General features: G+C 39.3%; 2 protein-coding genes across 2 annotated transcripts; one reads left to right on the forward strand and one right to left on the reverse strand.

The window, feature by feature from the left end:
- Positions 1-3,883: 3,883 nt before the first annotated feature.
- On the forward strand, positions 3,884-7,745 carry LOC141823529 (tubulin beta-7 chain-like). Its single transcript, XM_074710829.1, has 3 exons — positions 3,884-4,361; positions 6,485-6,754; positions 6,875-7,745. Exons 1-3 carry the CDS (start codon positions 3,968-3,970, stop codon positions 7,546-7,548), a joined length of 1,338 nt encoding a protein of 445 aa, XP_074566930.1. The 5' UTR covers positions 3,884-3,967; the 3' UTR covers positions 7,549-7,745.
- A 1,445-nt stretch (positions 7,746-9,190) lies between these two features.
- On the reverse strand, positions 9,191-13,192 carry LOC141822680 (protein CHUP1, chloroplastic-like). Its single transcript, XM_074710012.1, has 7 exons — positions 12,353-13,192; positions 11,299-12,273; positions 11,078-11,209; positions 10,817-10,998; positions 10,581-10,692; positions 9,921-10,064; positions 9,191-9,271 (listed from the first exon to the last, which is right to left on the reverse strand). Exons 1-7 carry the CDS (start codon positions 13,190-13,192, stop codon positions 9,191-9,193), a joined length of 2,466 nt encoding a protein of 821 aa, XP_074566113.1.
- Between the last annotated feature and the right edge of the window lie 635 nt (positions 13,193-13,827).

Below are 13,827 nucleotides of genomic sequence, written 5' to 3' on the forward strand. Positions count from 1 at the left end.
ATATTCATGCATTTAGGCATATATTTTACATTTCCTAGTTCGGAGATCTGCTCGTGTTTTTACATGTTTCAGGATGGAAAATGGAGCGAAAACGGCGCAACGGAGAATTATTGAAGATCAGGCAAGATAGGGCCGTGCCTCAAAGGCACGGCCATGTCTATTCAAGTTTCTGGCCGTGTGACAAAGGGCACGGGCGTGTGCCAAATCCCCTCAACATCAGCCAGAGGCCGTGCCTCAAAAGCACACCCGTGCTTCAAAACAGAACCAAGCCAGTTCATGGCCGTGCCTCACAAGCACGGCCGTGTCTTCATCTTGGAGCCAGCCTCAGCTGAAAGCCGTGCCTCACAGGCACGGCCGTGTGCAAGAACAGAAGCGCCCAAGCAGCTGGCCGTGCCTCAGAAGCACGGCCGTGTCCAGCAACTCAACTCCAGCCAGTGTGTGGCCGTGCCTCCCAGGCACGGCCGTGCCATCAAACAGACGAGGGACAAGACTGGACCGTGCCTAAGAGGCACGGCCGTGCCCCAGACCAGAGGCTTCACAGTATCAGGCCGTGCCCCAAAGGCACGGCCGTGCCTTACCTTGTGACAGAAGCCAACACAAGGCCGTGCCTTCCAGGCACGGCCGTGTGCACGGAGGCGAGCTGCTACCGAACCCTGCACTATAAATAGGCCTCTTTAGAGACCTAGCAAAGGGGGGAGCCTTTAGGAGAGCCATCGGAGTTGTTCTTGAGCCGCCGACGCCTATTTCGGAGGAGATTCGACGATCCATCACCGATCCGACTGCTCCAGACCATTTCCATCTCATCTACGCAGAGATTGTACTCCGAGGAAGAAGATAAGTCTAGTTTCCTGCACTTATTTGTTTATCTTTGGAAGCAAAATGTATTTCTTCATTCCTTTGGCTTGTACTCTCCTCGATATGGAGTAGATTTCCCTAGATTCTAGGATGTAGGATAAATCAGATGTAATGGATGGTTGTATTTGGATTTGATAATCTACCATTTTCTATGATGTAATTGTGCATTGTTTTGTGGATTTGTGCTTGTACATTGATGATAACTTGTGAATGTGTGAATCCATGAGGGTAGGAATTTGCTATGTATTGGGGAATCATTAGGCCGTATACCGGGGCGCTCTGTAATGGGGAATGCCTTGAACCGGGCGAGATTCCGAGGGGTTTCCTAATGCGTAGTGGATTCTTATGAGGAATAGTTAGCGGTCATTCATTATTGGGGAGAGATCCGTAAAAGGGTATCCAGTGACAGTGGATAAGGTTCTTTTAGTATTTCCGGGGCGCCTGAGTGACACGGGAATGCCTTGAACCGGGCTTCTAGAACCGTTTCAAACCAATAGTGAGTGACGTAAGAAACCTAATGATTTAATTCGAGGATACCTGACGAGGTTGAATTGGATAATTTGGTTGACATTCCTACAATTGAACAGTTATTGAGGAAAGGTAGAGGATCCAAGTCGATTAATCCATTCTCTGAGGAGTCCGAAGTCCTAGGATCGCTTCACCCATAAGTGTCACAGTCGATCCCCTTCTCTGCTTTTAGGATTAAGCACTCTAGAACACTCCGATCTCCCCCACACAACTCATGAACAGTTTTCTCTCCACCTTATTGTGCTAGGTGTAGTAAGTAATTCCACGGTCCCTGTGGATTCGATCTTTTTATTACTTGGCGATATTCCGTGCACTTGCGAAAGCACATCATTCTTCTGCGTGGTTTTCGTCGACGACGCCCGAGAGATTGATCTCGGTTCTCTTCTGCTCGTCTCATCGCTCGGCTTCAAGACCTTCAAGTCGGCTGCAACCCCGCGCCTCCGTCGGTCACGATCTCGCCTTCGACCGGTCGCACCTCTGAGCGCCGGCGGTTGCGCGTCCCTGCTGGATCACGATTTTCCTTGCTGAGGATTGCGTTTCTCCTTTTCTCCTCACCGGTTCTCTTTGCTGGGCACGAGGGAGAGTAGCGTGGAGAAGGTCTAGCGAGTAACTGTTCTGCTTCTTAGGAAGGGGAAGATAGTGAGCTACTGTATACCTGCTCATACATGTAATTCGTATCCCGGTTGTCACCTTCTCACGTTTATAACCGCTAGAAGAAGGGAATAAATCAAATCGATCGGATGAAGGTTCGGTCAGATGAAGGTTCGGTCGGATCAAGGTTTAAAGGCACAATAGGATTTGCCACCAGGAGCTTGTGAAGTTTCCAGAGAATTTTTATCAACGTCGAAAAGATTTCGACAATTTGTCCGTTATCGGCGGTCAACGGTTGACCACCGAAAACTACACCGGGAATCTGATTTCCAGTGATAGTTAGAAAGCCCCGGAACAATTACGACAATCGTTGTTGCGTGGTTTCCGGAATAAGACTTCTCTCGATTCGATCGTCATCGATCATCGGCTAGTACCGAAGACGATGATGCGACTGGTGGCTTCGAAAGTCGTCTAGACGAGAACTTGGCGTGGATCACCAGTAGAGGCGAGACTCCGACGAGGACCGCTTGATTGATACCAATCCTGCTCAAACGTCATCGGAAAGGTACACGCAGAATTATTTAATTCTTTGTAAATTTTAATTGTGTGCATAGAATAATTTATTATTTAGAAAATTTTAATTTCTTACATGTCTTGTACACTGTTTATTTTCTGTTTTGCATCCGTGTGTTATGATAATAATTAATTTAATTATATGTTTATTTTCATTGCGCATATTTTTGAAATATGTAAATACGTGTATTGCATCGGGACAATCCCAACATCAAACTCATTTTAATAATTGCTGAAGGGCATCTCCCTCCTCTTTAGAGGTTCCTCTTATCCATTGGAAGTGTACAAGGGGGTGTCCTAGCAATCGAGAAAGCTGTAGTGCCAACCTCCACCTCACCTCACCCTTTGCTGCAAGTCATCAACTCATCCACTAACAAGGGTTGGCCAACATCTAGTACTCCTCTACCCAAACACTATAGGAGATCTAAGTATCAAAACCAAGATATACTTTTGAAATTCCATTGATAATATCCTTTAACAATGAAAAAACCTTATCAGTGTTCCTATTGCTAAAAACTCAGCAGAGCTTAGAAACTAGAAGCTTAACCAATCAAAAATTCTCATCAGGAAAAACTAAAAATATTAATATCATCAGTGACAAGAGCTTCTCATTGATTGATACATGTTGTTGGAATTAATTAACGTCAATCCTACTGACGAATATGTTAGCATGCCTAGTTGTGTGACCTCAATCAGTGTCACGACTAGTACTTAATCAACGTACTTTTTTTTTAATATAATTGATGCACTCATTTAGTTGTATTTATCATTGATTTAATATTATTAATTATTCAATCAAAATTAAAATTATTACGAAAAGTTAGATATTTAAATTATAAAATAAATTGAAACTATTTTGTACATACATATGTTAGAAGGCAGAATATTAACTAAATAAAACCTTACTAATGGATACTTTATATGCATTCATCGTTAATAACCAAAATAAAATTTAGATGAAATTAACTGATGACATAAAAGAAATAAAGAGGGGCATATCAAAAATATGATATCGTGATTTGAATATTATAAAAATTAAATACGCAATGCACCGATAAAAAAATACCCCTTGGAGAACGCCCGAGGAACACAATCAACCATCAATCGCCGATCAGACGGTTGAAAAGGAATGCTTTGCACTGGATCCTCTAGACGTCTGGTCTACGCTATCGCTACCGCCCAGTTCGGATCACTGGCCGTCGCTGTCCGCACATTAAATTAGGGGATCACGATTGGACCGCTATGCTTCCAAACGAACGGTAAGCTTACCGGAGAGAAGGACCGGAACAAACCCCACCATAAAATTTTCCAGATCTTTGAAAGAACGCTCACTCTCCCCCCGCGAGCTCCCTTCTTGCCTTCCTTTCTCGCGTACGCGATCCGAACTAGCCCTCTCAGGAGCTCTGCGAGCGTCGGGAAGATGAGGGAGATCCTCCACATACAGGGCGGGCAGTGCGGGAACCAGATCGGGGCCAAGTTCTGGGAGGTGATCTGCGACGAGCACGGTATTGATGGCACCGGCAAGTACACCGGCGACACCGATCTCCAGCTCGAGAGGATCAATGTGTACTATAACGAGGCCAGCGGAGGGCGCTATGTTCCTCGTGCGGTGCTTATGGATCTCGAGCCTGGAACCATGGATTCTGTTAGATCCGGGCCCTTTGGCCAGGTCTTCCGCCCCGACAACTTCGTGTTCGGACAGTCTGGGGCGGGGAACAATTGGGCCAAAGGCCACTACACTGAGGGCGCCGAGCTCATCGATTCTGTCCTCGACGTTGTGAGAAAGGAAGCGGAGAACTGCGACTGCCTGCAAGGTATGGTTTTCCCACTTAACTTTCCGAATCTGTGCGGGAAATTTCAGATCTGCGATTTCGTATGAACGTTTTGACCGAGACAGCTTGCTTGTCATTGTTTTAGGTGCTTTACCAGGATAGGGTGAGTTTTTACTCCTTTAAGCTTGTTCTCATTAAATGACTTGCAGTTTTCTGCTCTATTTTTGGTGTTTTCCTTAGATCTAGAAGTTTTAGGGCTTTGATTTAACAAATATGAAAAGAGAGATGAGTTTCTATAAATTGTTTGTTTTACCTGCCTAATAGCTGTCATGACTACATTTTCCTGAATTTCCATATTTGTCTTCATCTACTTACTCCTTGCATTACCCTTCTGTAGAATCCTGAAATTGCTTGTAGCACAAATGGATGATAGAATAAAAGGGAAAGATTTAGATTGTATGCACATCTTCAAAGAATACTAATAAATTCTATAGTCAAATAACTTGAAACGGGTAGATTGAAGATTTGAGAGATTTGGGGACATCAACAAAAATAATTAACAGTGATTTAAGAGATGAATATTATAGTTGTATAGTCTTTCATAGAATTACTATGGTGCACATTATTTGTAAATGGCATTGTTTTGGTCGATGAGATGTAAATGCTAAGTTTGAATTTTAGCGGGAAACATCGACTATAAAAAGATTTTAAATTTAGTAGAGTAAAGACAATATATGAAATTTTAGTTTAGTAGTAGTGGACACAATAAGTTAAAAGAATGAATGGGTTGATAAAGATGTTTTACATAAGATATAAGAAAGATGATTGAAATGAAGGAGGACATCAGGTGTTCTTTGTGATCATAAGGTATCTCTAAAGCTTAAAAAGAAGTTTTACAAAATGATAGTTAGATCTATTATGTCACATGAAGTTGAATATTAGTCTATCAAGCGAGCAAACGAGCAAAAAATGAGAGTCACAGAGATGAGGATGCTAAGGGGGGGTGGGTGGGTGGGCATATAAGGATAGACATGATAAAAAATCAGAATATTAGTGTAATCTATTGAGGAAAAACTCTGAGAGACTCATTTAAGATAGTATGGACATGTACTTGGCGGTTAATAAATGCCTTAGCTAGGCAATATGAGATCATAACAAACACACATTAATTGAGAAAGAGAAAGATCAAAGATGACTTGGTTAATAATGATAAAAGATGATAAAATTCATTTAAATATAAATGAGGATATATTAGGAGATTGAGTCCAATAGTATAGGAGTATTTGTATAGTTAACCCTATTTAATGGGATAAAGACTTAGTTGTTGTTGTTGTTGTTGTCGTCGTCGTCATCTTTCATAGAATTTAATGGTTGAATGAGATCCATGAGTCAACTATTTTTTAATGATGCTGTTTTGTACATTGTGCCTTTTTTCACATTTCTAAGATGTGATTGTATATTTACTATACTTGTTACTTGCTAATTAATGTCTTTGTGTGTATCAATCTCTTTATGTCACAAGGTAGGCCTGTTAGATCTGTAAGTTTGATACATGTAAATAAAAGATCTGATTGCTCTTAAATTGAGTAAATGAATTCAAATTAATTACTGGATCAGATATCAGTGGAGCTCACCCTGCTTGGATCTTTTTCTTTTTTTGTTGGACATCATTGTATTGTCCTTAACTTGTCTTTAGTAACTTAAACTTGGTCTTGTGCTTCTCTAAGTTTGATCAGAATCCAGTAACATTTAGTAGTAAATGCAATCTTTTTGTGACCGGAAACTATTAGCTTTAGCAGTTTGTCTTCAGTTTGCCTCAACACTAGTGGGAAGCAATGTTCTCCAATTGATAGCAAATGAAAATTTCTTCTGCTAATTCTGATGTACATTATGCATAATTCATACTTGATGCTGGCTGGTTTTAATTTCTTATCTCCATACCAAGAGATGTGATTGAGAGATTTTGGACTCCTCTTATTAGATCTCACTGATATCAGCAGCTACTGGAAAAATTAAATCCCAGCGATCCTATTCTGACTATTGCATCTTTCTGTCATTGCACAATGTCAAATCCTAAATGTGATGTCCTTGTCCATGGTATTTTATGACTTATGATGTTGCAAAATAGTAATTCTTCAAATTAATATCATTTCATTGCTCTGCAGGCTTCCAAGTTTGCCACTCTTTGGGAGGAGGAACTGGGTCTGGCATGGGCACCCTTCTGATCTCTAAGATCAGGGAGGAATATCCTGATAGAATGATGTTAACCTTCTCTGTTTTCCCATCACCGAAGGTGTCTGATACAGTTGTAGAACCATACAACGCTACTCTTTCAGTTCATCAGCTTGTTGAGAATGCTGATGAATGCATGGTCCTTGACAATGAAGCACTGTATGATATCTGTTTTCGTACGTTAAAGCTTGCAAATCCTACTTGTAAGTATTCGATCCTTGTTCAATGAATTTTCATGCTTTGAGTCTAAAATATTTTTGATAGGATGCATTGCTCTAACATTTCTAATTCTAGTGTTTTTCTTGGTTTTCATGATATTTCAGTCGGTGACTTGAATCATCTCATCTCTGCTACAATGAGTGGTGTCACGTGCTGTCTTCGCTTCCCTGGGCAGCTCAATTCTGACCTCAGGAAACTTGCAGTAAACCTCATCCCTTTCCCACGCCTCCATTTCTTCATGGTAGGGTTTGCACCGTTGACCTCAAGGGGCTCACAGCAATATAGGGCTCTGACAGTTCCTGAATTGACCCAACAAATGTGGGATGCCAAGAACATGATGTGTGCTGCTGATCCGCGACATGGCCGATACTTGACTGCTTCAGCAATGTTCCGTGGGAAGATGAGCACCAAGGAAGTTGATGAGCAAATGCTCAATGTTCAGAATAAGAACTCATCCTACTTCGTGGAGTGGATTCCAAACAATGTTAAATCTAGTGTCTGTGACATTCCGCCCAAGGGACTGAAGATGGCTTCCACTTTTATTGGCAACTCAACATCCATCCAAGAGATGTTCAGGAGGGTTAGTGAGCAATTCACTGCTATGTTCAGGAGAAAGGCTTTCTTACACTGGTACACCGGTGAGGGTATGGATGAGATGGAATTTACCGAAGCCGAGAGCAACATGAACGATCTGGTCGCCGAGTACCAGCAGTATCAAGATGCAACAGCAGAAGAGGAGTATGAAGAAGAGGAAGAGGAAGAGGAAGCTGCTGAATAAGTCACATCCACCTCAGAAATTTCTTGCCTTTTTCTAATGGTCCTCGTCCGTGTAGTAGAGATTTCCTCTGGTTAAAAAATATAGTTCCATATTTTTTCATGGTTTTCCTAGTATTGATCTATGTTGTGATGTTAAGGCTTCGAGTCTGTACTACTTATGACATGTTTTCTCATCTATATTTGTGATTGCTCGTCCTACCTGATTTGCCTTCTACGAATTGCTCATAGATCATGTGTTGATCAATGTCTCATTGATCCGGTTGTATTAGTTGCTGCTTTTTCTCAGAGTTCTTTGCATGATTTTTACCTTAAGATGAAGTGGTCTTGCATTTGTACTTAAATTTTCTAATCTTGATGATTGGAGGTCTAGAATTATCTAGAACAGCCTCAATAGTGTATTTTCAGATTATTGATTGGTATGATTCGACGAGTTACCATTCTAATTGCCAACAATTAAAGCTTAAAACAATCGTAAGGCTTCATCGTTGTCGCAAAATATGAGAAAACTCAATTTGAATGAAGAGATTCAATGGTTTCAACTTCAAGCTATGGCAAAAAAAGGATGTACATTTTCTTGCAAGATTGAAGGTGGTGTAGCCCTTTACACACCCAAGCCCAAAGATTGACAAAGATTATATGTCTAAACTATGTGATATGCCCAATGTCGGCCAACTAGTTCAACATCTACCAAGACCATGAGACAGAATAGAAATTTTGAGAAATAAAAATCAAGAAGTTACTTATGCATAAATTTAAGAATTTTTTTCATAATTGATAATCATAGCATTATGGAATAATTGCAAGCAACCTCAAACAACCAAAGGAGAATAAGATAAAAAATCTTTCTCAGATGTCCATTGTTAAGAATCTCTCACCTACTTGAAGAATATTTGAAGATCCTTAAAATATAAGAAAGACATTTCCATTAATAAATTTATATTGAACATTAAAAGCAAAGGAAGGTTTCACATTTAAATAAGTTTCAAGTATACACCCATGATTCCAAATTGTGAGAAAATTTTCCAAAAGGATCTTTCAAGCTAACATCTCAAAGTACATCCAAGTTTAACAAACACTTGAAAAGAATGAAAACTTCTTCAAAAAGCTATAGTCCAACTTTGACATTCTTAGGTAAAACTGGTTGTTTACAGAAGAAACAAGAATCATGTGCACATGGCAGGTAGTATGATGAGTCATTCCATCCCTCCTATGTTTCTTTAGATTGAGACAAAGAAAAACTATCATGTTCCCAAAGATTTCCCCTTTGATCTCTATATATTACAATAACAACCTTATTAATATTAGTGACAATGTAGAGGTATCTTCAAGAATCTTGAGGAGCTACAAAATATCAAGCAAATAAGCAACCTTGAGTTTGTTGACTCACCTATTCCAGACAATTCAATCCAGAGGTTTGGCAACATTACAATTTCACTTGTACATTTCAAAACAAAACAATAATCTAAACTTGGTTTGAACTTCCTTAAAACGTATTTTTTTAGTTTGCTATTATAATCACTAGAAAACACACAACCTCTCAAAACCAAGCAGCACAAGAAAATGCAAGTCAAAATACAATGTCAACGATCCATTTTTTGTGCTTACTGAGAAAGTAAGCATATAACCCTTTCTGATTTTTTCCTCTACACCTGTTTTCTAACATGTGCAAGATTTTGCAGCTCCTCAAATGCATCCATAGTTTCTGGATCAAACCCTCCGGCAAACTGCAAAGCAGGAAGCAACAACTTATTGGACAACATTTCAAAAAGAAATATAAAGTTACTCTGATTTATGTTGTTGCTCTAGCATTTTTATCAGGATATTTGAGAAAGTTCTCATGCCTATCAAAAATTTAACTAGAATAACTTTATTAGAAATCTCTTAAAACACAATAAATTAGCAAACAAATTAACTCAAGTCAAGGTCGTCAGTTATGTGATGAACTAGTTTACAGAAAGAGGAATTATTCCAACTAAATCGATACCCAAATATTTATTTGTTCTTATTAAAAGCAATGCCATTGATTAATGGTATGATAATAACTTTGTACAAATATGAACAGAATCAAAATTCTAAATTAGAGATTAGAAGTCATTTTATAAGCTACATATGTATCAACAGTTTGTCTAGCTCCTAAATACTAAAGAAGTTATCACACTTTCTTATTACATTATAATATTTCACTCAAACATGTGTAGAAGGCAATATTTACCAGAACCATTATTCTCAGTTTAATCACTGTAAGTTTCTGGAAATTTATGATTTGAGTTAATATTCTAGGAAAATTGAAAGATATGACATTCCAGTCAAATGTGAACCTAAAAATGTTCGATAATCATAGACTAGTTCCATGTGATGTTACTAATTTTGTACCTGATGAATTCTGAAAGCAAATCTGACACCCTGAAGAAGCATATACTCCAGTGCAGGGTCTTTGTTCATGACTCCCATCACCTGAAGCTCAGTAGCTACTCTTTTTATATACATCTTGGCTAGTTTTACCGATCCAAATTTTATCTGCAAATGCCCAACTAATATCAATGGGAGGCAAGTTGTGAAAAAAACTACCATGTAAAACTATGGTTCTTTTAGGCATTTTTGTCCATGGTTAAACAAAATGTTTCCAGTAGAAGGGTTTAGAAAGTTTACAAACATATAATCTCTATCTCAACAGTATCTGTTCACATAAATGTACAACAAAAAATAATGAGTATGATGGAGTAGGTGAATCATTCAAAATCATCATTTTTTAAAGCCACTCCCTTAATTGTTTGATATCATGTTCAAACAGTGCTCTCCATGGTCATTATCACTTGAGTATAGGGCGATTCCAACACCTCACAAAAAGTGGAGATTGTAAACAGACAAAATTAGTTCCTGATATTGTGTAGCTAAAAAATTATATTTTTTGTAAATCATTTGGAATACTTCGGGTGATTAAAATTTTCAGTCACCATGCATGGTTTGTGATCTTGACTCCAAAATCAGAAAAATCAATATTCTCAAAGGCTTCATGTGTATTGCGAATTATACCTTGTTAATAATTCCACTATCCATAATCCAATCTGTTGGGATATGAAATTCCTTGCAATTGCGTACCAACACATCTCTTGAACGAAGAAGATCATAAATGTTCCTCTCCATCCTATTTTTATATGTAAGAAAACGAATCAGTTGGTCAGGTATTAATATGTATATATCTGTTATATATATATATATATCACAGAGAGAAATTGATTGAAGGTAAAAAAACATACGAAGGTACTTACTTTTCAGATAATCTGACCATTTTTTTTAGAGCAATATCACAAGGTAAACGAGGATCATCTTTAAAGTTTGAAATTTCACACTCTAATTTTTTCAGATCCTGATATCCAAAAGCTGCTTCTCGAAGTGTATCAGCTTTCTTCTCTGGCCAATCAAAATGCTTCAGAACTGCCCGCTCGTCAACCTTCAGAAATATATAAAAGAATGAACTTAAGAAACTGTTTTGGCCTCCAACTAGAGTATTATTGCTCAAGCTTACTCACAAGAAAGCATAGTTCATCATCAAGCCACTTCACAAAAGCAAAAACATCTTCAATATCATGATACGCAGCATCATTAACTTCCTTGATTAGAGATCTCACAAATTCACCTTGAGTTTCAACATCAGCTTTTATCTAGATATGCCAGGCTAAGGTTATGATTCAAGTTAACCAAAAGGAACATACCTAACCCTAAATAGCAAGAATTAGTTAATATTTCTTACAGCTAGCAAATGGGAAGACCGGTTCTCTATTTCACCAATCATGCTACTGCGAACGTTTGCAACGCTAAGCACATCACAAATTCCTCCACCAGATGAATCCTTCTTGGAGTCCCTTCTCATGAGTGAATGATATAGCTCTGCTACCTGTGGGGCTCTCTGCACTATCCCGGTCTTTCTTGTAGAGGGCTTGCAAAACGCTGGTGGTGGTGGAGGGGGAGGTGGTGGCGGCGGCACTGGAATGGACCCATTAACCTTCACTGCAGTACAAACAGAAGAGGAAGGTCTTGGAGGAGGATTTGGTATTCTGAGAACACGTTTTTCAACGTCCAGGGATGCACCCTTGCAAGTATCAGGTTTGTTTGTGGAGAATCTTGGACTTTGAACATGACAAAGATCATACTTTTGTGTTGCATGGAAATCTCCAGGAATGCATGTTCGATCATGCAGTTCCTTAGAAAAAACAAAGCTGTCAGATTGCCTTCTTTTATTAATAGTTATGCCTTCAACAATTCCCTTTGGTCCACTTATTGAATGTCTGCGATCAGTGCATCTCCCTTCTTTTGTCTCTATCCAATCTTTGTCAAGTAGATTGACACAATCTACATTTTGTTGCTCTTCATAATTTTCAGACCATTTCACGAGCCTCTTGACAAGGCCAACTTGGTTAGAATTACACAGTTCAACAGCTACAGGTTTGCTTGGGGAAAATGGCAAATTTTGAAGATCAGCACCTGTTGTAATGACTCTGTCATCACTTGGGCAGGTCAAATCATCATCTAAATTATAGTTCTGAGTGGATGCTTTATCTGAGTTGCTAAGTTCATGGCGTAAACATGAGTTGACCCAACGAAGGTATGCAAGTTCCTCGACCTCATTGAGCCTACTCATCTGAAGACCCTCAACTTGTTTGCACAGACTCTCATTTGTGTGTTTCAGCACCAGGGCCTCAGCTTGAACCTTTGCCAGTACTTCACTCTGCAAACATTAAATGAGGAGATCAATTCGATTAATAAACTTGACAATGACATGAAAATTTTGGAAGTTACATTACTACCTCAGTAACCTTTGCAAGGGCAGCAAGCTGGGATTCAGCTGAGGAGAGCCTGAACGCTAGATTTCTCTTTTGAAACTGAAGCTCCTTGGTTAGCCTTCGTAATTCAACAACTTCAATTTCTAAATTCTTATATGATTGTGTATTTACCAGTGAATTTGAGTCAGCAGTTCGGTTATCATATCCTTCTAACTTGAAGCTTCCATCAGAACATTGTGAGGTTGAAGGAAAAGAGGACAACTGTTCTGAAAGGCTTATATTTTCTGTTTCTAAAGAGTTGATTTTGCTTGTGAGCTTTTCAACCTCTATTCTCTTTGCATCAACTTCTTTCTCGAGATCCAAAACTCTAGGATTTTCTTTGTACTGTTTCAGCTCAGACTGCAATGCCGATTCTCTTTCTTTAGACTCTCGTAGGAGTTCTCTCAAGTGATCTAACTCTAGAAATAGATCATGAGAAGCAGTGGAGTTTGTCCGATTGCTATCAAACACATGCGGATGAACCTGAGCAACATTAGCGGAGCAAGGGAAGTCACCAACAAGTGATCGTTTCACCCGAGAATGGTACGATACATGATGGCTCTTCTGACTTGAAATTTCCACGTTAACAGAAGATTGTTTCTTGTTGAGAATTGATGTTTGCTGCTTTGTTTTCTTCTCTGTAGTGAAGCCTTTAACAAAATGCGATCCCCATGAGGAAGTAGATTTTGTTTTTACAAAGTTCACACTCGACCTAACATTGGTGACCATATTTTGATTGTACTCAGAGGACTTGCCAAGCTTCGTTGCAGAATTGGATAAAATCTCTTCTCTCATTTTGGCACAGCAACAGCTGAACAGAGACATGATTAATCAAAAACAATAACATGTTGATAAACTCTAAAACCAACAACCAAAATATGGAAACAAAAATCTCGCTAACATAGCTAATTGCTAAATACCTAAAAGTTACAGAGAATAATGGGCAGCAGATAGGATTTAACCAAATCCCTAATTAGCATTGCGAAAAGATGCTACCAAAGAGGAACTAAAAGATGAATTTTTCATTGACCCCAAAACCAAAAATGTAGATCTAGATGCCCGATTGAGTTAAAAAAAAATTAAAATTTGAACCATCCCCTCAAGAACAGCTTACCCAACTAAACAAAGCTGATCAGCTGATCAAGGAAGGAGAGCTTGGGAACCGCAACTTGTTTTTCTTCTCAGGAATCTACTCTACTCCGGAAGCTCCTGCGGCAAAGGAACAAGTTTAAACGTCCTCCAGCGAAAGCTTTGGGTTCTGATCCCTTTCCGCATTGATTGTTTGCTTTCTCTGGAGCAGATTTTACGACACGAAGCGCCGAGAACGAGGATTCTTGCTTCCTTTCTTCGGGAAATGGAGAGAGAGAGAGCAAAGCTGCGCACTGGGAATACACTCCTTGGGATGTTTCAAAGTTTGAAATTTGAAAAGAGAGCGATAGCCGTAAGGGTTAGCGGGTCGG

Source organism: Curcuma longa, chromosome 3, assembly GCF_044706935.1.
Source record: "Curcuma longa cultivar G26 ecotype Majalengka, Jawa Barat chromosome 3, ITB_CL_G26_1.1, whole genome shotgun sequence".
Taxonomy (NCBI): domain Eukaryota; kingdom Viridiplantae; phylum Streptophyta; class Magnoliopsida; order Zingiberales; family Zingiberaceae; genus Curcuma; species Curcuma longa.

Bases quoted from the DNA above. Each gene is read 5' to 3' on its own strand.
- LOC141823529 (XM_074710829.1), top strand. From the start codon at position 3,968: ATGAGGGAGATCCTCCACATACAGGGCGGGCAGTGCGGGAACCAGATC. The intron at 4,362-6,484 runs GTATGGTTTTCC...ATTGCTCTGCAG, and splicing joins GAACTGCGACTGCCTGCAAG to GCTTCCAAGTTTGCCACTCT. The intron at 6,755-6,874 runs GTAAGTATTCGA...ATGATATTTCAG, and splicing joins AAAGCTTGCAAATCCTACTT to TCGGTGACTTGAATCATCTC.
- LOC141822680 (XM_074710012.1), bottom strand. From the start codon at position 13,192: ATGTCTCTGTTCAGCTGTTGCTGTGCCAAAATGAGAGAAGAGATTTTA. The intron at 11,210-11,298 runs GTAAGAAATATT...TGGCATATCTAG, and splicing joins GGTCTTCCCATTTGCTAGCT to ATAAAAGCTGATGTTGAAAC. The intron at 10,693-10,816 runs GTAAGTACCTTC...ATATAAAAATAG, and splicing joins ATGGTCAGATTATCTGAAAA to GATGGAGAGGAACATTTATG.